Below are 21,683 nucleotides of genomic sequence, written 5' to 3'. Positions count from 1 at the left end.
AAATTCTCAGCTAAATTTAGCGGGAAAACTTAACCCGCTAAAGCTATATTTAGCTAAAAAAATTGCCAGCTACATTTAGCGGAAATAAATTTCCCGCTAAATTTAGTAGATAAAATTCCCCGCTAAATTTAGCGGACAAATTTTCGCGCTAAAATTTCAAGAAAATTTCCCGCTAAATGGGAGGAGAGGGTACGGAGAGAAAGGAGGGGCATATTCTCCCCTCCTCCCGGCCTTACACCCTCTCCCCGGCATTACAGAGAATTGTAAATGATTTTAATTTCTTTTTGTCTGCTATTCACTTAGGTATGAACAAAGGATGCCATTTTCACACCCCTAGCTAGGAATAAATGATACTGTTGATACGAAATGAAATTCTAGAAAGCCCACAACTCAAACCTTTATAGTACTGCAAGGAATGCATGCTATAAGGCAATCAACAAAATGTTTATTCTCCATATGTTCGAAAACTGTGTGGATGTTTTCAAAATTGAACTGCATCGTAAATATAAGTATGAAGATGTGCATAAAGCAGAATGGAGCGTAGTGTACCAGCTATTTAACTTATGCAACTAGCGATATTATCTCTTCACTTACTCACCTTGCCTCTTATTTTATGTTGCACTTACCTTTAATCTTAATTCAAACAGATTAAATAAAAAATTATTGTGTTACACGAATTGTGTTTATTGTGAACTTACCAGGCTTCCAAACATTAGAAAAGATAATAACCGTGATTTTAGATTGACAAATCAACTAAAATTTGTTAATGAACTTTTCTAATTATTGGTTCTATGGGTCATGTTACAATTCCAATATTGACAGCATTTACTATTTGAGGCTAGGCAATCTTAAAAAATTGCAACATTCATGGATACATTTTTGCGGTCTTCCGCCACTGTGGGCAGGGCTTACGGCACTCTTTTTAAATGCATACTTTAAATCAAGCTTTAAAAAAAAAACATGCATATTGATTCAAGAATACATATAAAAAAACATTACCTTTTTGCAATTTTTTAAATTGGTTCATCCTTCAATAGTATACCGTAATTGCAACATGACCTATAAAAGCAATAATTAAAAAGAAAATTAACACATTTGAGTTAATTAGTCTGCTTACCATGATGGTGATTACCTCATATAACGTCCATCGAGACCGAAAAGTACATGGTGAAGACGGCAATAAAAAAAAGAAATTCTCCAACAAAAGCCCCAAAGAGTAATCCAACATTTGAAAACTGTGTGGATTTTTTTTTCAGTGGTGACTGTATCGCATGAGGACCACCCGCGAAACTTGCCTCTCAAAAGTAAGAAACGAAAGAATAAAAGCTGTTTGAAATAATATTAAACACTATAGTATAAAAAAGAATCGTAGCAGCTAGCGCGGGGTTCATTTGGTGGACAACATAAGTAGTATATTGATTGAAAATTTGCATATTGAGCATTTTTTTACCTCTACATTGGCAATCAAAATTATTCCACTGTACCTACGTGGAACTCGCAACCTAACAACTGTGGATCGCAAACATTGATTGATAATTTATATGAAAAATATAAAGCATTTTAAGGCTGGTGAATAGGGAGAAAGTGGGGAGAAAGTGGAGCTCACCTGTCGTTTCTTGGGATGCGAAAAAACTTGTACGTATTGTCCTTGTCCCTTGAGCTATTAGTGCACCACTTAACGCAACAGTGCTGATGCCCGCCGTTGGGCATGACAGAGTCAATAGCGTATAGTATAACACAAAGTTATTAACTGCGCTAAAGAAAAAAAATCCAGGGAGTTTGACATGGGTATGAACACTAAAAGCAAACCCACTCACACGATTCTCGCATAAACTAAACCATGTGCAAGAGCGCAACTGTCATCAGATCGCATTGTAAACAAACAACGTTGGGAAAGTGGAGTTACAGCGTCGAGCGCAGTGTGCAGTCGGTTTGGTTTCGGTTTTACAGTAGTAGAACTGACAAGTGGTGATTTGGAGCAGGCGTTGTAGCAGGGAACAGTGTGTCTTGGAGCAGAGATTCCCACTTTTGGATCAGACTATTTTGAGCTTTCATGTCAGAAACTTTTATGCAATATTTTTTTTAAGTTAGCCTGTGGAAAAAACAGCAGTTGTTGGAGTGTTGGGAGACAATTTCAAGTGTCATACCTACAGGGGACCTGTGCGCTACAGATATCTATTTACTTATTGAACAATCATACACTGGTAATTTTGCGAATGTCTCAATCATATTAGGAGTACCGTAGGCGTCTTCGGTCTGTATTAGAAGTAAAAACATGTTTTTGGTTACTTTGTAGGGTTTGTGTCTGTTAGCTTGAGAATCGCTGCCTTCTTTTCTAGCGTTATGGTCCAGCATTTTCTGCGCTTTTTAGCATCAGATCGCAGCGGCGGAAAAACAGATGGAGCATTGACGTCCAAGCCAGAGTAGTCCGAAAACATTATTCGCCGAGACGAGATCGAGATGAGAGGTGCAAGTCCATGACTGCGATGGCGAATGAACAAAGCAAAATGGAAATAACAATGATGATCATAATAACGCACGGCTAGAGAAAAAAAAGCCGTACAGCGGCACCTAGCAGTAGGACAGTAGCGCTGCCAAACCAAGGCAGTCCATGTGCAGCCAACATAAAATCCCAAATGGCCGCTTCTCGGTGGAGTTTCCCGCTTATCGCTTGCGACGATTTTGTCCGAAAAATTGAACTTTCGAACTTCAAGCTGTTTGAAACATTGGTCGTGAGTATGCACTATTTCTATCGGGTAGGTCACGGTTCCTCCTTTAGGTCCGAAATATCGAACAAGTTCGAATTATCGGCGTTAAAAAAATTGGTCGGCAACTGTAATTACCATAGCTATGTGCACAAAAGAGAAGGTTCTTTTATAGTCTTTTTTGGGGAAACTTATTTTGGTAACTAATAAGCACTCCTGGTTTTCTGCTGCTGGAGTTATTTCATACTATGAGGAACTCCATAGTCACGACCACATGACATTAACTGTCAGGTGCCGAGCCAAACAACTTTTTTGTCTTGATCTTGATGCCCGTAGTCTCCCCGTAAACGTTTAGAATATGTTGTCGACACTTACCAACACCCTCTTGAGACCATTAAAACGCCCCTCAGTCGTTTCATTTTGAAGACACGTCTTCGGCCTCCTCCGCATGAGAAAGCATCACAGGACGGTGCTCCTGATCTCTCTATTAAATGAGCACCATCAAGCATGTGCTGAGCATATGCATTAATGAGCCCGCAAGCGTCATTGTTGGCAGACCGGGAACGGAAACAAGATCGCGTGAGTATGTTTAGAAGATCACTCAAATGTATTTTAAGTGTGCAGATGACAAAAGATTCTCTTTTGAGCTTGACCCACGGGATGCTGTACATCCAAAAGGTATTAGCAAGCTCTTCGGTCCCCAAATACACCTTGAACATATAACCTGGTTCAAAACAAATTAGAGTATGATGGTCTCTGCCTACTGTCTACAGTGGGAGAATCAAAGGGGTCAAAATGTTATACCACGCGATTGTATGGCTCTTAAGTTAATCGACAACAACTCTGATCTTGCAGACAGGAGTTGTACTTCATGATCTTTATTATGCGATCGACTCAAGAACAGCGAGGAACAATCGGCAGTAACTCAGCTAAGAAAACTCAATCTAGCTTGCTGATTAAATGCAACACTCAACATTCTATTTCTCTTTCGCACAGCAAAGAGCTATTGGGAACAGTTCAGGTTTATCTTAACCCTGCAGAAAACAGCACAGGGACAAACTAATGAACAAAATGAGTAATGCATAACTTCAGCCTACATAGGGACAGCAAGCTTAATCCTAAATTCAAGCATGGATGATTTATAGATTTATGGGCTTCTGAACAGCATGAAGCCGACAACTCAGTTTATGTCAGGCAGTCAACATAAAAAGATATTAGTAAGTAACAATGTAAAGCTTTTGTCAAAGAATGAAGAGACTCTTATGAAGAATGTTAGGCTTTTGAAAGAAAACAACACTTTTATAAAGAGAGGTTTTTGCAAGTACTAAGACTATCAATACCATCAGTTTTTTGTTACAGGGCATAAAAAATATTGTAGTGAACAAAAATGCCAGGTCTTTGACGAACAGCACAAAAAGAAATCCTTCGTGATTAGCAAAAACGTGGGACTTTTGTTGCGGGGCATGACAACTACAACTCCTGGAAAGCAGCACAACGAGCACATACGCTGGCGTACGAGTACAGCGTCAGCAGTCACAGCTAGGTTTCGCCAAGAAAGTCGTTTGACTGACGTGCCATTGCTCGACCAGCTTGCGAGGCCTCACCGAAATAGCCCAACGAGCAAGACACGTGCATACCTTATTTAGCGTCAATTACATCATCACTCGAAGGTCAGCTGGCAAACCACGAAGCATCTTTTAGTTCAGCTCGTGAACGAATAGCCTTCCTACAACGGAACCTCTCTATAGTACAGTAAGCTTTTTTTCAGAAAAAGTCGTTACTACCTCAATACCTCAAATGTCTGTACCCGTATCATTTAAAGCATTTTTAAGTTTTGCTTCGCTACAATTAGGGTTCCATGTTTCTGGTAGATACTGAGAAACCCTGAAAAGAAATCCTTGAACAGGTTTTCTCAAAACCAAGGAGAACCAAAAACTTCCACTGTGTCGTCGCCCTTAACAACGCAGTATTCTGAGCCCCATTTCTAACGAACTAGTACCACCCGTGGGTCCAGAGGGAAAGCTTAATGACTCTTGAAGCATGCGATAGTGGAAGGTACAAGGGTGATTCAATCGAAAACCTGATTTCTTTATTATAAGGCAAACGAGGAAATGCAGAAAAATTATATACATATATTATTTTTCGACGTAGGTAGTCCCCATGACGTGCAATGCACATGTTCCACCACTCCAGAAGTGCAAAGATACCTTGTGAGAAAAATTCTGTTGGTTGCGACTGAAATCACTCGTGCACTATGGCTTTCACCTTTTCATCGCTTGTGAAATGCTTGCCTCCCATAACATCTTTGAGTCATCATGGACATATTGCGTGCTGAACCAGCACTGATATTCAAAATAAAGGCTATTCCCACCACAGTAACACGTCTGTTTTCCCTAACAAGTGCTTCCACTGCGGCAATGTTTTCGTTTGTCACTATCTGGTGTGCCAGGCCTGGTCGCAGGGCGTCCTCCACAGAAGCTAAGCCGCTTTGAACCTTTCTGGTCCACTCATACACTTGCTGCAGAGACAGATACAGATCACCGTACTGAGTTTTCATCCTGCCATAAATTTCAGCTGGTTTAACAACTTCGCTACTCCAAAAACGCATCACAGATCACTGCTCTAACTCAGTGCATGTCAACAATGGGACAACCATCTTTGCACCAATGCTGCTTCGTTCATCTGTGCTGATGCAACATGCTACCACCTGTTGGTCATTCTTTGAATCCCAAGGATTACTCCTGCCAATTACCAAATCAATCGTACGACTTTTCGGAATATTACTGCACTTTCAAGGTTTTCATTTGAATCACCCTCGTAATTTTTGTTTTAAATTGATAGTGAACAGTATGTGAATGCGATCCAGCCAAAAGAGCTTTGCAGATATAAAACTGCTGAAACCACAGAAGCGCGCAAATATTGATCGCAGATTCCTCATACTCCATCAGCATCCGCTTGTGCCTAGAACTTCGCTGACGTGGCATTGCCTTGACGAATTCTGCTCTATGCAACTGTCACAATTAGCGTCAGAAGTACGAAACAGAACACACGGGGTGTAATAGCATCGCCAGAGTCCTTCAATACGCCACTGGTCATTAAACTTCGGACAAAGTTTGGTACAGGGTCAACGACCGCGGCCAAGGGCACTACTACTCATAATGAGGCATTTTTGTTTTTCACCCCCCTCTCAGTGAGCCACCCCAAATTTGAGATGATAAGTAGTTTTCAAAAAAAACAATCTCCCGTATGGCAACGCTTTGTTCTGCCTGTAATTAATCACTGTAAGCACGCATTGATCATTCTTTATTGATCTCTAGCATCAAGACTTACAAATATGCTTTTCTTTTTCGTTTGTTTTTAAACAAAATGGCATTTTTGTAAGCGGAAAAGAGCCAGCCACTTACAGGTTCGCAGTGCAGGTACTTGATGGTGCTACTTGCGGTGCTGAAGTTTGGTGGCGATATCGGTATTAAGAATTGATTTTGAGGCAAAAAAGGGAATGAAGAATGGTATTATTCTGGGGAACATTGTGTAAAAGTTTGGTCTGATGACTGAGTGTACCGAGCTCAAGATGCTCAGATTAACAAGAAACGCTGTCAGTGTAATTTCGCGGTCTATTGGTGCCTCAATTCAGATTGGGTTCTAAATTCCGATATTACTTTCTGGTTGCCAGACTGCCAGCGGTGCCAGATTGGTGGCTCCTAGCCCCCTTCTGATGCTGGCACCGCACATGGTCGCATACAAAGCTCTCCCACAGTGTTACGGAGGAAATTCGTGACCAGTACCATATCGAAGTACTGTCGAGATCAGTTCTAACGACGTCAGTTATAGCGAAATAGCGGCTAAAGCGAAGCGATCACTATTTCCCATTTCATTTTGCACTTCGCTAACCGAAGTCGATTATATAACGAAATAGCGGATAGAGCGAAGTGATTTCACATTCCCGTTGACTTCATTATAATCGGTCTCGACAATACTCTGGTGTCGCCATCCATTGGCATATTTCAAAATCAAACACTTTAACGGAGACGGGCAAATCGCCGGCTTTGATTCCTTCAACATAAACCCCGATAAACGCCGCATTCTTTCCCGAGAAACTGATCTAAAAAACCACCAAACCTGCGGGGTGAAAAGAAAAAAGACCCAAAAAGATTACGGCCAAAATCCGAACAAAAAATAAACCAAGAAAACATGGAACCCTAACTATGATCATCATATCTTTGTTATACCGTTTTTTTCTGTAGAGGGATGCTATTGTAAAAGCAAATGGGGAAAATCATGTGGGCACCCCACCCGACATGTTGACGCAGAAACTATTTTTCTCTCAAACCCCAAACCACCACAACCCCCCCCCCCCCCTCCCCCCCCCCCCCCCCGACGGTCAGATTCACGTTCTTCCGCTCGTGCCGAAACGTTCCCGTTGCTCCGCTTCCCCGGGAACGACTCCCCTGTTCTTGAACGGAGGCGTTCCCGCTACGAGCACTCGAGGTCCATCGAAACGTCATTCTGCGCGCTCGTAGACACCACGGCCGCCGTCACGGAACCCAGTCTCGACACTCGGAGTCGGACTTCGACGAACTGGAGCTTCCAGATGTCGGTCTCGTGCGCGGCCGCCGCCGGGTCGCGGACCAGTCCGAACGTGCAGTCGAAGAGCCCGACACAGCTGCGGTATTCGTGGATGACCCCGCTCACTTGGATCCGCGCCATCCCGTGGTCCTCGACCTGGCACTTGACGGACCGGATGTTCGGGTGGAACATGCGCCGGGATCCGCCGGCGAGCTGCCACAGGAACCGGGAGGCGGCTTCGGAGCCGCGGATTGACAGGAGGTTGGAGGGGCTGCTGTCCTGCGCCGCGGCCACCTCGAAGCAGTGTACCTGCGGGGGAAGGACGGACTTCTGTCTATGCCATCTAGAGGACGAGGCCTGTGCACAATGTCGCTGTTAAGGATCCCAAGATGAAATTTGGGGGGGAAGGGGCCTTGTCTTTTAGGTGGTAGTGCTTCCTTCGATGTCTCTCGCCAGGATCGCCTCTTGGAGGAGAGAGCTGGCTTTCCGTTGACGAGCTCCGAGCCCCAGTAAATTATACTGGCTCGTCCTCGTTGTGATCGCGGTGAGAGGGGCGACGCTACCATTTTTGGACTTTGGCCGATTAGCCGCCGGAATCGTCCCATGTCACTTACAGGATGAAGAAAAGAAGCAATTCTTCTTGCGTGTGCTCATTGCTGTTTTTAAAGAAGTTACAACAAATTGGAGGTTGGGGTGCAGTGACATCACTCGGAGTACCACCTCTTGGGGCCGCCAGCCCTGCCTCCACGATCGTCGACTTATGAGGTCCGATTCGGCTACAATAGAGCGCCGCACCTGCTTGTAGCATCGTCGAAGGTCATGGCGAGCGATTGAGATGAAAGACAGTTTGCCATGGAAAAGATGAAAAAGTAGCGACGGAGAGGAAGTGGTTTTTGTTGACTTCAAACAGCTGGCGCCACGAAAACTCGCGTACATTGAACGACATCACGTCATAGTCCCGATGACTGCCACAAGCAACTACAGATTTTAAAAAAAAATGTCTTTTCCTTTGCGATTACGCAGTGAAATCACAGTACAGTATAGACCACTTACAACGTAACCGCTTATAGTGCAGGACCGGGTATAACGCGTTTTTTTTAAACCACCGGTTCGCCTCCCATAGAACTTCATGTAATTACATACCGCTTAAAATGCAGGCGCGCGAAGAGAAATACCGGTTATAGTGCGGTTTCTGGAGCAGCGAGCACGCTTCGCCGACCGACCGATGCAGCGAGCACGCTTCCCTGTGCGACACCAGATAACGGCGCTAGCCGCAAGCGGCACTCGTGGGGGCAAGGATGGCAAGGAGATTGCTTGAAGAAGCGGGGAGAAGCGAAGAGAAAGGCTTCAATTGCCATAGCGACGGAGGGATGCACGCACGTGTCGTTCACGGCGCAGGGCGTTGGCGAGCCCAACCATAGCCGTCTTTAGCCCAACCATCCAACCAGCCAAAGCCTTCTGTGAACCAGCCGTTTGTGCGCGTTGCATGCCGGTCGCGGGCCGGCTTCTATCCGCGAACATGGCGTTGGTGGTGATCGTCGACGTCGAAGGCGTAGTGAAAGCTCATCGTTCTGCGTAAAAGCGCTATCCTTGACTGTGAATTTTCGTTGTGTGTCGCTATGATAACCCAGCATGTACTAGAAGGGAAGATCCAACTACTCGTGCGGCGATGTCGTGGCCACACTCTCAAGACAGCAGAAACGCCCGTGTCGTCGTGTTTGTTTACTTCGACTACAGTGGTGCTTTCTAAGCATTTGTGTTTTCGAATATCGCCCGGATTTCTTATTTGAAGCATTTCATGCGCGTACCGTATAAAGGATGCAAATTTTTACGTGTTTTCATCACCGGAGAAAAGTGATCAGGGTTAGCAATCCTGAACGCTCGCAACGTCCGTCCGCAACCCGCGACGCCGTTAAAAGGCTGCGCCAGGCAGAAGTCACTCATTTCTTTCAAATAATGTGACACACTTGAGAGAGAAGTGTACTAGCCTGGTGAAATAAAGACTTTCCTCAAACTAAGCTTTATTTTTCATCTAATATAAAATAAATTGTTTTACAAAGGTAAGTTGTCTCGTCGCATGTATTTTGGCCTGAAAAATTGATGTTTTGGTTATAGCGCGGTACCGCTTATAGTGTGGATTTTCGTGACTCCCGCGACATACGTTATATGCAGTCTACACTGTATTTCAAGGGAAGGTGCCACACTTTGTCCCACTTGTGCCGAGATAAGCAGTATATAAAATATCTACACGCTGCAAATTCTTCCAATGTTAAAATCGTTGCAGTGCCCCCTTAAAGGAGTACGGTAACGCAATTCCAGCACTCATTTTTTAGCTTTAATGTGTTGCATGTTGTAGCATAACCTCAAAAATACCAGTCTTTTGCTGAAAGGCACAAGAAAACTAATTTTAAAGCTAAATAAAGAATCCTTCAATGTGCACCTGGTGGATGTATGTGCAGCCTATTTGGGAGGTAATCTAGCAACGTTGGGGAAATTGCTAAATTGTCATGACGTAGCAGGTTCCATTGGAGCAGTGCCGCTCTTTGGAATTCAACATTCCCCCCCCCCCCCCTTTCATAGCTTTTCTCAACTCACAAATCGCGCATTGTACCAAACCCTCGTTTGTGTACTTGGACACAGCAATTCTCCCCCTGGAAGATTAGTCCGTCGCTCAAACTTTTGACAAAAGTTGCTTTTCCCACCCCATTCACCCCTAAGCTGACAGTGCTGTGGAAGCTGCATGCTCCTTGAGCCAGCCACATGCTCGTCACCCCACGGGTACTTCGAACGGCTCGGTTGTAACACGTTGACGCTATTGAAACCATCACAATGCTGACAACGCCACCAATGGCAAAGCTCATAACCACGCCAGCTTTGCTATGTCACGAATATGGGGAATCTTTTTTTTTTTTTTCTATTTTTGTTTGCGCCGGATATCCCATGACGCATCGCGCTCTCCGTTCGCTTCTCTTCGAGCGCTTGCTTGAGTGCACCGTTTGGAACGAAAAATATAGCCAGTCGTTCAAAATACAAACGGGCGATTATTATTTACGGTTATTATCCACCGTGCTTAACTCATTTCCGAATGAAATTTGAATATTTAATTTTTGTTTCCGCACCCCTTTAAAGGACGCATGCAAAGGGAAGATACATTCTTTTTAGACAGCCTGGTTGAGAAAAGGAAGTCGGAAAACGAATTTACAACGAAAAAGAAAAATGTTTAGAGCTATATTTACGGCATGATACGAATCTGTAGTACGACCCCACGGGCGTCGCGGAAAAGTGGTCGCTATTTATCACGTGACTGGTCACTATTTGTCACGTAGTGCTTGCGCTCTTTCGGAAGCTTCCCATGGTCTCTAAAAGTTACTTATTTATCTTCGTTTGAAGTGCAATAAAAACCAAAGATTAAGTAACTTTTAGAGCCCAAAGGAAGCTCCTGAAAGAGTGCAAGCACCATGTGATAAACCTGTTTGCCGGTTAGAAATTGATGACAGCAGCGCCCCAGAGTGTTCCTTTCCGGCGGCGGCGGCGGCGTGGTGACGGTGCACAAGTCTACCACGTGACCAGCAACGGTTCCCTAGGGCGCCAAGTACCAATTCGTTTTGTGCCGTAAATATAGCTCTAAAAATATTTTTTTCTTCGTTGTAAATTGTTTTATAACATTCGTTTTCCATCTAACCTGTTTTAAATAAAGAAAATATTTTCCTTTGCATGTGTACTTTAATTAAGCGTTCCTCAACTATTCTAACCAAAACTCTGCTTTGCTTCATTTACGGGGAAAAAAAAAAGCCAAAATCATCAATAATTATGAAAGGGGTTCTTCAAACTCGAGAAACTCTTCTCTCTCTCTCTCTCTTGACGACAGCCCAAGAACACGTCCCGGTCTGCTCCAACAGTGCATAAACTGGAAAAATGCTTTGCTTTGTGGCAGAAACGGTCGAAAAAACTTAAAGATTGGATGGTAGTCTGGCTGAAACCCGGGTTTCCTAGGAAACCAGTTTGAAAACCCACGAATTACTGCTTCTCTGAGCCCACTCCTGCGAGCTCAGGAAAGGAAAACAAAGTCTGTGCCTGGAGATTTGCCAGGTGGCTGCACGACTGCTGACTTGCTGTTTATAGAAGTACAGATACACCGCAGAGTTGTTATACACACCATTCCTTCGTGATGGCCGCCATGTTCGAATTCTGACGTAGCTGGATTGGGCAAGATGCAACATCGCTTTACCGTACAGTTCCCAGGGAACGACCTTGCCTGAAATACGTATTGCCCTCCCACCTTTTTGGCCAAAATATCTATTTTAATAAAATTCCCAAACATAGCCCAGCCCCTAAAAATACCGCTAGCTTCGACGCATTCCAAAGCCCAGGAAGCTCCTGCCATGAAGATGTCTGATGGCCCTTCCAGAAAAATCTTGGATGACCCATCTGTGACCACCACCAGCGACCAGACTTCTAACAAAAGAGAAGATGTTTGTCGGTTAGATTGGCGAGATAAGGGCGAAGTAGAAGTGAAACGTTCGAGACGTTCGGGTAGAGATCTGCACTGGTACAGGCCAGCCCGCAAGCCAGGATCGGGCTTCACGGCCACATTCATGAGGGCCCCATGCAGAGTAGGGGCCTTGCATTCAAGTCTACGAGGTGGGCTAAAGCAAGCTAAGCTGGCCATAACCCTTCTTTTTTTTTAGTATCATGTTTTTTGGAAGCGTGTTCGGGGGGTTGGGGAGGAACCACAGTGGGGGAGACACAAATCTTGAAGCATGTGCGTGCACATGTATATGCTTTTGTATGGTTTGCTGTGTGTGCAGCGAATGCTCTTTCACGGCACCAACGGCACGGCATTCCTCTTCGTGCCCTGCGATGCCGCCATCCTACAATGGCTTCTCCCCATCAATACGCAGACATACGTGCAAACACAATGCGCACTGTTGCCGGCGTAAATTATCTGAGTGCACGAGTGCGTGCATCCACAATATGGGTGAAGAGGTTCACCTGAGGGGTGCTTTTCCTGAACAATTTCTCATAGACCACCGCAAAAGACGACCATACTTTTTAAAAAAAATTTTCGGTTGTATGCAGCGATTCGGCAATTTAAAACTTTGTTTGTTTTTTGTCTATACCCGTCGTGACGTTTCCCTTTCTTTTCAACTGCGACACATGGTTTTGTTTACTGCTGTTTGTCATTTTTGTTTTTCTGTCCTTTCTGTGGGGATTTAGTCGCAGAAAAGGATGATTGAGGTGATTTTAAGGCGAAAGCCTTATTTGTCCCATTAAGTGAAAAGGCGGTGTCGGCGCTGTGCCCAAAAGATGGCTATAAAAATATGTCATCAAGCACGCGCTGCTTAAGGTCAAAGCGGACGTACCTCAGAAATAAAACACACAGAAAAGCACAGCAGTGCAGATGCTTCGTCATGGAAGCCGGCGGGGCGCCGCGCCTGCGCAGTGGGGGAGCGTGATGTCACCACTGCCTCCAGCGTGTCAGTTGCTCTTCGGACTTCATCTGTGCTCATTGTGGGCTTCATGCGATAGACTGTCGGGCGACCACGTCTACATCTACGGCCTTGACATTGGCGGCAACGTCTACATCTATGGCGGCTTCCGCAAGCAAACGTGGCTGTCCACGCAAATTCACCACAGCCGAGGAAGAGCGGATCAATGCGACAATGCGAGTGAAAAGGCAGGCAATAAGTCGTTGCTTGCTTGAACGTAGGGTCCCTGCCGAAGCACAAAGAAGACGTAGCCCACGACGTCAACTTCAAAGAAGCGTCACTTCTCTGTCTCACAGAAACGTGGATGCATCCAAGTGACGGCAGAAAAATCCAAGGGTATCTATCGCTTCATTTGCGATGCAAAGAAACCCGTAAACGCTGCCGCAGGAGTTGCCACCTACGCCAAACATCGCGTCGAACCCGCAACTGTGCAGCTCATAGAACGGTATGACTACGGAGAAAGCTGTGCCGTGTCACTGCCCAACGGATGCGTCATAGTTTGCGTCTACCTGGCTCCAAATACATCCAAATACGACGCAGCATCGTTTGTCATATGCATCATACCGCAAGACATTCGCTCGAAATCACTAGTTTTACTCGATGACTTCAATCGGAACGCAAGGACCAACAAGTTCCTCAACACACTCTATGATAATCCTCGAGTTCTACTTGCAAAACCATGCACAGCGATCACCACATTTAGAGGAATGTGCATTGGTTTCGCATTTCACAACCAGAACGCTGTCAAAGACGTCAAGTGCTTGTCCACGTACTTCACCGACCACAAGGCAATGCCAGACTCAATCGAACCCATTCCATCGCCACCCACAGCACCTTAACCACTATGACATGAGGACAACACTCTGGACATATACCCGTCCGACGATGAGGACATCATCGCAACAGAAGACAATATAATCACAACCGACGAACCATTAGATATCGACGATCTCAAAGCGCGAAATAAACTCAGCTTCAACAACAACTACCTCTACGTCATGCTACCCACCCCATGAAACCTCGGCCAACCTCACTGCTGTTCAGCATGAGGGTCCGAAAGTTTAAGGTTTGAGGGCCAACGAATATGCAAACAGACTGAATACAATACCGGCAAAAACAACTTTAATATGTTTAGAAACATTACTCGAAACCATTTCACCCGCGGGACTATAATGCTTTTACATTACTACATGTAAACAGTCTTAAGTGTCTCTGGCGTGTTTCTTAACAAGCTGCCTAGGCCCGCAGATTAATCCAACTAATAATAGCAGCAAAAAAAAAAAAAAAAAAATGCTTACAGCACTGATTATTGGGTAGCGTAATCAATATATATGTAGCAGTGGCAAGAAAGCTGCCATACCACGCAATTTGTAAGCTATTCGTACTGGGCTAAAATAAAGCGGGTCGCAGCTGGCCCGTGAGAATTAGCCTTGGGCCTGACCGGCGCGGAAGTTGGAAATGGATAGCGGGCCGCGGGCAAGTCCGGGCCCAATAGACAACGGTCTGGGCTGGGCCAGGCTCCAAAATATAGGCCCTTGCACACCTCTACGTCCGGGTGCAGAGTAAAAGAAGAAACAGCTCAAGCGAACAAACTCCACTCCAGTAGACGGTCATTCCACTGCCTGCACCGCCTGTTAACCCGCGCTCGCTTCCAGCATCAACCACGAGGAATAGCTACATGCTTCAGAAAAAGGTGGAAGTTATCCAATGGCACAAGAAGAATGGAGACAATGCTGGCAAAACTGCGAGACATTTTTAGCTATACAGGAAGCATGTTTGCGAATGAAACAGCACCTAACGGTCCCTTCTGCAGCAGTGCCAAGGCAAAAACCAATTCGAGAGGGCCATCAACAACGGACGGCCGGTCTTCAGCGAGGAGCTCGACGAAGCAATAGCTGACTTTTTGGATACCGAGCGGGCAGCGGGGCAAACAGTGAGAAACCACCTCCTTCGAGAGCATGCATGCAAACTGGCAGTCCATATGAACCTGGGCAATTTAAAAGCTTCGAACCACCACCTGGCCTGCTGGAGAGCCCGCCCTGCTGAAAAGCCCACCCCGAACGCATCAAAGCGAGTGGGGACGAACGAGAACCCAAAGCTGCCGGCCGACTATGTCGAGGCCATCGCCGTCTTCCGGATGCCTACGGAAAGCCTGCGTCCGGAGCACAACTACTCCAACTTTAGTATTGGCAACATGGACCAGACCACAGTACGTACAGACTGCCCAGCCAGGCTGACAAACAACGTTGCCAGCGAATCCAGCATTCACATCGTGACCACGGGCTGTGCCCGTCGTGGACCGACGGTCGCACTCTGTGCAACAGTTGCGGGCATTGAATTCCCGGCTCTAGCGTGCCCAAGGAACCAATGAACCGGATCCCTCCAAGGGCACTGTTCGCATTTCAAATTGCAGGCACTGTCTCAATTTCTGCATATGTGCTATGTTACCTCTGGTTTGCATGATCCCGATAAACTTCACCATAAAAAGAAGTTGTACACATGCAATCCTGCCTTTCACAAAAGTAAAAGAAAAATAGCTTGCGGAGCAGCGCCGTTTTGTGAACCGTACGAAAAGCAACTTCCGCGTGTATTGGTGCGTTTCTAGTAAAAGCTGCTGCACATGCTTGTCGCCATTTTTGTTATGCAGCGATGCCTTCGCGTTGGTGGTCGCTTCCGCTGTTGGTGCGGTTAGCGTTGCCAGAGTTGTAACGAAACCGAATCTCGGCTCCTTTCAGGAAATGTGTGCTTTTTTCATTGTCGTTATGCCTAAGCTATTTACTTTATTCTTTGTCGCCCAACCCAACTATGTCATACATCAAAACAGCAACCGTTGTACAATAGCGGTCTATAGGGGTTTTCCGCAAGAACATGTCAACAAAAAGCATGCAATAAAGTAACATTTGGTAGCAGATTCCTCTGCCTGATGGTGTCTCGCCACAGGGAGACAAACCGTATGCGAAGGACCTCGGCGTCTTACCTTGAGGCTGCAGTTTGAGAAGAAGTGCTGGTGACCCAGCTTGTCCGACTCCGCATTGAGCTGGGCAAAGAACCAGTTGGTGAACTCCAGTCCCAGCTTCTCCTGGAAGCTGCTCTCAGAGGACACGCCCTCCTTGCCGTCGTCCTGCGGAAACTGGCCCTCCGACTTGAAGGTCTGCAACGATAATTGGGTTGTGTGTACAGTCGTGTCGCGTTCATATGGACCCCGTTAAAAAGGACACCCCAGGACAGGTGAGGAATTTAGCCAGTGCTGTACCACCGCTAGCCCGGGGTCTTTAACCTTTCTCAGTGCCACGCCCGAGTGTACTCGAGCGCGTCACTGTGAGGTTTCGGTTTGTTCCCTGCCCCTCCCAACTGAATCGTCTTTCTTTTAACGTGTGGTGGTACATATGAACAGGCGACGAAAACAATGCGTCTTCTTGTGGTGTCACTATCTGGTGACATGCAATATATTTTTTTTTTTTGTTTGGGTAACTTTTGCTTTGGTATGCTCCGTCGTTGTTAGAGAATGGCGAATCTGTGTCGTTCAACCTGACACTTCGTGACAAACACTTGAGATTTAGAAAACTAATGAACTCAACACTCGACGACTGTGAAAACAAGGAAGTCACAGTTCCGAATCAACAAAGGCCGAGTACCTCAGGATGCGAGGTCGAGGTGCCCCTGCACAGTACCGTGTGTCGAGAAGTACAATACGAGAAATGCGTCGTAGGTTGCAGGCACGCAAACATCAATGATTTTTTACCCGTAAATCAGTGTGTCATTTGTAAGTAAATATTGTTCACAGAGCATGCGTCAGTGCTACTGAAACTAAAATTTGCATTCGCCATGCGAGAAAAACAGAAAACCGGCACTCAAGGGGTTAACATACATCATACAGAGGATATATGCAACTGCACGCCGGTACGACACTCGTCCAAATTGAAATGGGCAGGGGTGGGAATTGAACTCGGGATCCCAGGGTTCAGCAGCACAAGCCTTCACTCCATGTGTTGGGATGGTGTGCGCTAAAACATTCAGTCATCGATCCTCCTCCTGAAGGTCTGGGTGCGGCAGAGATATGCACGATCGGAATATCCCGTTTACCGCCAACCTGCCGCCTCACTCAATCGTGATACCGTTTTGGTACGTAAAGCTTCATTTCATGACGAAACATATTTTCCGACCTTGGATTCTCTGTCTATCAGTTCTGCAAGGCACATTGGTGTGCCCACAGTCTTCATCTGTCTCAAACTCTATAATCTGCTTTAAAACGAAACCAAATGCATTTTTCAGAAATTTGGGGATATGAACACCACGCAGCTTGGAATAAGTATGTTGTTTCTCCGACACACAATCATTGTGAGCTACGTGAAAAGGAAAGAGGTGGTCACAAACCGTATCAGTGAGAAACTTCTTTTGATTACGGAAATGAAGGTATAAAACATGAAAGGGCAAAAGCCTATGTGTATAAGGAAGACATACTCAGCGCAGCACGATTAGCGTGAGGGCAACGTTGGCACTTTTTTGCGCTGCACTCCCATCGTCGAACGTCGCATTTCACTGCCCTGTTCATGCCTCACATAAATACACTCCATTATGTTTATTGTGATCACAGACTGCACCATGAAAGAAATGAAAATCCAATCACTAGTTTGTGTTATTTCTTTCAAGTCGTGTGTACGTCTGCTCTGTCCTTTTATGTTTCAGGCTCTCATTCGCCCAAGCGCAAGCCAACTCTTTATGTCGACACTTTACGTCTTTTAGTTAGTTTTATTGGCAGAAATATCTGCCCACTACCATATGTCATCTAAAAAAATTGAGGGTGTCTCACCTAGAAACTATTTTCGAGCGCAAAAATGAACCGTATCAGTACCCATACATGTCATCGCACCACGTGGCATGTCAAGCAAAAGGCTTGCGGTGCAAACGCAGACACTTGCTAGTGTTTACGGACTCGACAGGCAACCTTCTTAGAAATCTTTTCGATGGCTGTATACGCCGCCATTAGTGTTGTTCTGGTGCCTGGAACGTGTCTCCAACTAGTGCGCCAAGTGTCCTATTCCACCCATGCATCGAAAGTCATCCCGAAGTGGCAACAAACGACGTCACAGAAGCCGGAGTGTCGTGACGTCAGATATCGCGATCCCAACAATTAGACATAAAAATTCTGTTTAAAAAAGAAAAGCACAAGAGAAAGCGAGTGTTGTTGTTGTTGCAGCATTCAGATTTCTGGCCGCCAAAGCTTCCGCGAACCATCAAGCTGGAGGGCGACCCACGGCAGAACAGTCATCTGCCACGTCCACCGCAGCCCCCGCCTCGATACCACCAGGATCGTGACTGGCGACAACACGACACTTCTGCGACATTGTCGGGCGGAAATCGAGGGACCACTTTTTAAAACGCAACAAACGCGGGAGCTGGAGACGCGTTGCAGGCATCATGATGTGACTAAAAGGCGTCGCGGTGTTGGTACTCACGCCGTCGGGTAAAGCCTGCCAGTGCTGCAGGCATGCATGGATGAGGTCCGACTTGGCGAGCGCCGGTGCCACGAAGACACTCTCGCTCCAGAGGTAGCGGAACAGAAGCTCCCGCAAGATCTTCTTGCGTCTCAGCAGGTCGGCGGGGCTTTGCGTGCCGGAGAGGATGGCGCGCTCGGCCTCTGAAAAAGGTGCAAGAATCCTCGTTTGGCAAAAGAGCCACACGGGTTGCATTTTTTTGACGGGAAGATGGGAGGGATCAGACGAGCGTGCTGCCCGAATCTGTAGTTCGACTGCAGGAACAGGCGAACGACCCTGTCGTAAATGTTTACCTCCTCGCACCCCAAACCTTCGGATGGAAGTGGGGGAATGTGATCACTCTGCTTAGATGGTTTACTGATTGTGCCCAGCATGTTTTGGTCATCCACCAATATTTGGAAGAATGCCAAAAATAATTGGTTCATTTTGTTAAAGTAGTTTGCGCTTCAATAAAACTTCCCAATGTTCCCTGTGGTCTACTATGGAAAAATACAGCTAATTAAAAAGGGCGGGATAGAAGTCGCACGCTTTATGATGCATCATTTTTTTAAATCGCCCGTTCAAGAGGTTCCGATATAAAAATATGTGAGCCTGTGCTCAAATGAGCATGGTCATTCTGTCAATCAAGGAAGCTAGATCCTGCTGGCTCCACTGACCTAAATCAAGCTCCCCAAACGTCTTTCCGGTGCTCATTGTGGTTTATATTTTGCCCCTAAGTTCATTCAAAGGTGCTTCTTCCCTCTTCCCAAGGGTGCACATTGTTCCACCCTAAAAATCCTTGAACCACTTTTTTTTTTTTTGTGTGTGCGTGCGTGCATGTGTTTGTTTGTGTGTGTGTGTGGGGGGGCACTCAGTTTGGTTATTTAATTTTGCTTTTTTTTGGGCAGGATCAGAAGAAAACCACCACGTGGCACCAGATATTTAGAAAATGATGGGTTCATTTGCAACAAGGGACAGTACTTGTACGAAATGAGTTTATGATCTACAGCTCTCTCCTTTAACCAGTACAGTCGAAACCCGTTCAGCATTTAGGCCGTTGCTTTTTGTTGCGGCCAGAACTGCTTCTTCCACTCCTGTCCATAGGTTGTGTGTGCCAAGCCAAGTAAAGCTGAGGTCACACAGCTCATACATCTTACAAAAGACAGTATCCAAACACGAATCAGCGCAATATCTGTGGTTCGAATGCCATATGCCAAGTTTTCTTGAACTCACTGCCATACAGCATTCAAAGCCCGGATCTCACGGCAACTCGCGTTCGAATCTGTGTGCAAACTGTCTTTTGTATGATGTATAAGCAGTGTGACCCCGACTTTACAGAAAACTGAAAGGATAGCTGCAAAGAATCCTTATCGAAAAACAACAACATTGCACTGTAATAAGCCCTGATGTAGGAGTGCTGGCGAAGCTTGGACACAATCCATGGAGGTTTATGTCCACGTGACCAGAACTGACGAATTGGAGGGTGAGCTGTGAAGAGAAAAGAGATACCATACCCTGAAAATATGGAGTGACACTCTCTCGCGACGCGGCAGCGAGATAAGCGACGCGGCACTGCAGCAAGATAAGCGACGCGAGGCGGTAACTAGCAACGGCAAGAGATTGTCCGCCGGTCAACGTTCATCGGATGACCCTCCTCCTACCATCACGTGGTCAGCGCAATTAAAACGAGTACAGCGTACGGTCGAACAAGCGATGTGCCACGAAGTGCTGCATCCGCTCGCGCTAACGACGTTACCGCGCAATACGAAGGTCAAGGCTTGCAGGCAAGCAGCTCGGAGTAGAAAACTGCATTTGAATCGGTTGCTTCGAGGATTCTGCGCTCAACAGCGGACACAAAGAGCGTTCAGCTATTACGACGATGGAGGCAAGATTGTTGTGTAAACACCGCCACCGCATGGGGTGTCAACAGCCCTCGTTTCCAAGCGAATGCTCGAATAATGCATCCATGAAAAGGCCCGATTTCGCAGCGTGCACCACCAGTCCGGATCGGGCTATAAATTCCGAGGAAGAAGAATATGTGTGCGCATTTCTAGGTTTACCTGATCGGTCGGTGAGCTTTATCTGCTTGCAGGTGACTGTTTGCGCTAGCGCGATTACGTCCGGTAGCTCCAAGGCACCGATGATCTTGGCGAGCCCTTGTTGTTCTCGTTCGGTAAGCATTGTTGGACCTTATGTGATGTTAGAATAATGCATTTCAAAATTTAGAAGGCTGTCGCGGAATACCAGAGGCGGGAAGCCCGATCTATACTGCAGTGGCTTACATCGGATCGGATTGGCTTAATGGAGGGCTTCGGGGTGCTTTTGATCTTGCGTTTCGTTTATTCTTTCGGATTTTATTCGGACAGTGCCCCCTATATACTTTTTGTACCTGGCAAAACGCCCTCGAGGAACCGTCGGCGCACCACTCGTAGCGACCGCTTGAAGGCGCTATGTTAACAGGGTCAACATCATCATCATCATCATTATCTGACGGGATTGCGTCGTCTGCTTTGGTGCGGTTCGCGCGGTTCGTGCGGTTTGCGCTCGGCGTTCGGTACGGTCTGCCTTCGCTTCGCCACGAAACTTCGTTGAAACGTCCTACTATTGTGTGCCCCGATGCAGATCGGAAGAAAAGAAGAAGCCTGTGGCTCAAACTTACTCATGGGCGACCGCAATGATGACCTCACACAGAGAGTGAAGTGTATGGTTCGCTTTCTGAGACCGCAGCTCACCAAATACGGGTTTACGGTTACCGACAAGCACTAGTCCTACAAAAATTTTGCCAGGAAACCACTTTCAATTAAGCCTTTAATGTTGTAAACATGACTTAGACGTTGTAAATACTGTATATACTCTCTGAAAGATTTTCATAACACACCGTAAGCGGTGATTTCTTGCCGACACTCCCGAATTCAAAGAAAATTGATCCCGAAAATACGGAATCATTTCTGGGAAGCTCTTTACTGTTTGAGGCGAGAATGGGAGTTTTGAGGACGAGGACTTATAGGGCTCAATTTCAGGAGACCGACACATTATGTGTTGCCTGCCGTAATGAGAGCGAGACACTAGAGCACTTGGTTTTGAAGTGCACGGGGCTTCGCTCTGCCGTCCCTGAAGGGGTAATAGATTTGGCCGGGGCCCTGCACGTTTTTCTGGTGACGATGGAAGGACGGAGGATAAAAGGATTACCAGTCACAAAGAGGCAATTAGAAGATTGGTGGAAATTATCTAGAGAAAATTAAATGATGCACGACTAACTGGCACAGCTGGGAACAGGTGGAAAAGAGGAAAATCGGGACTCTCTCCCGCGTGGCTCCGGCCCAAAGTCTCAACCTTGTCCCTTAGTGGGTCCGGTGCTGGGGTAACGACGACAAGCATGGCCGTACCAACACGGGGGGGGGGGGGGGGGGGGGGGGGCGCTTGCCCCCGTCCCCCTTCTAGTTTAGAGT

General features: G+C 46.3%; 1 protein-coding gene across 1 annotated transcript; it reads right to left on the bottom strand.

Moving 5' to 3' along the window:
- Window positions 1–3,567: 3,567 nt before the first annotated feature.
- LOC8039495 (uncharacterized protein C3orf38) lies at window positions 3,568–20,599 on the bottom strand. Its single transcript, XM_029989210.4, has 4 exons — window positions 20,295–20,599; window positions 18,217–18,398; window positions 15,738–15,911; window positions 3,568–7,580 (listed from the first exon to the last, which is right to left on the bottom strand). Exons 1-4 carry the CDS (start codon window positions 20,413–20,415, stop codon window positions 7,179–7,181), a joined length of 879 nt encoding a protein of 292 aa, XP_029845070.1. The 5' UTR covers window positions 20,416–20,599; the 3' UTR covers window positions 3,568–7,178.
- Window positions 20,600–21,683: the final 1,084 nt, after the last annotated feature.

This window comes from Ixodes scapularis, unplaced genomic scaffold (genome assembly GCF_016920785.2).
Source record: "Ixodes scapularis isolate PalLabHiFi unplaced genomic scaffold, ASM1692078v2 PGA_scaffold11__112_contigs__length_91849675, whole genome shotgun sequence".
NCBI classification, from domain to species: domain Eukaryota; kingdom Metazoa; phylum Arthropoda; class Arachnida; order Ixodida; family Ixodidae; genus Ixodes; species Ixodes scapularis.
The sequence above is the reverse complement of the archived record's forward strand: the minus strand, read 5'-3'. Positions and strand labels throughout refer to the sequence as shown.

Bases quoted from the DNA above. Each gene is read 5' to 3' on its own strand.
- LOC8039495 (XM_029989210.4), bottom strand. From the start codon at position 20,415: ATGCTTACCGAACGAGAACAACAAGGGCTCGCCAAGATCATCGGTGCC. The intron at 18,399-20,294 runs GTAAACCTAGAA...CACCTTTTTCAG, and splicing joins AAAGCTCACCGACCGATCAG to AGGCCGAGCGCGCCATCCTC. The intron at 15,912-18,216 runs GTGAGTACCAAC...TTATCGTTGCAG, and splicing joins GGCAGGCTTTACCCGACGGC to ACCTTCAAGTCGGAGGGCCA.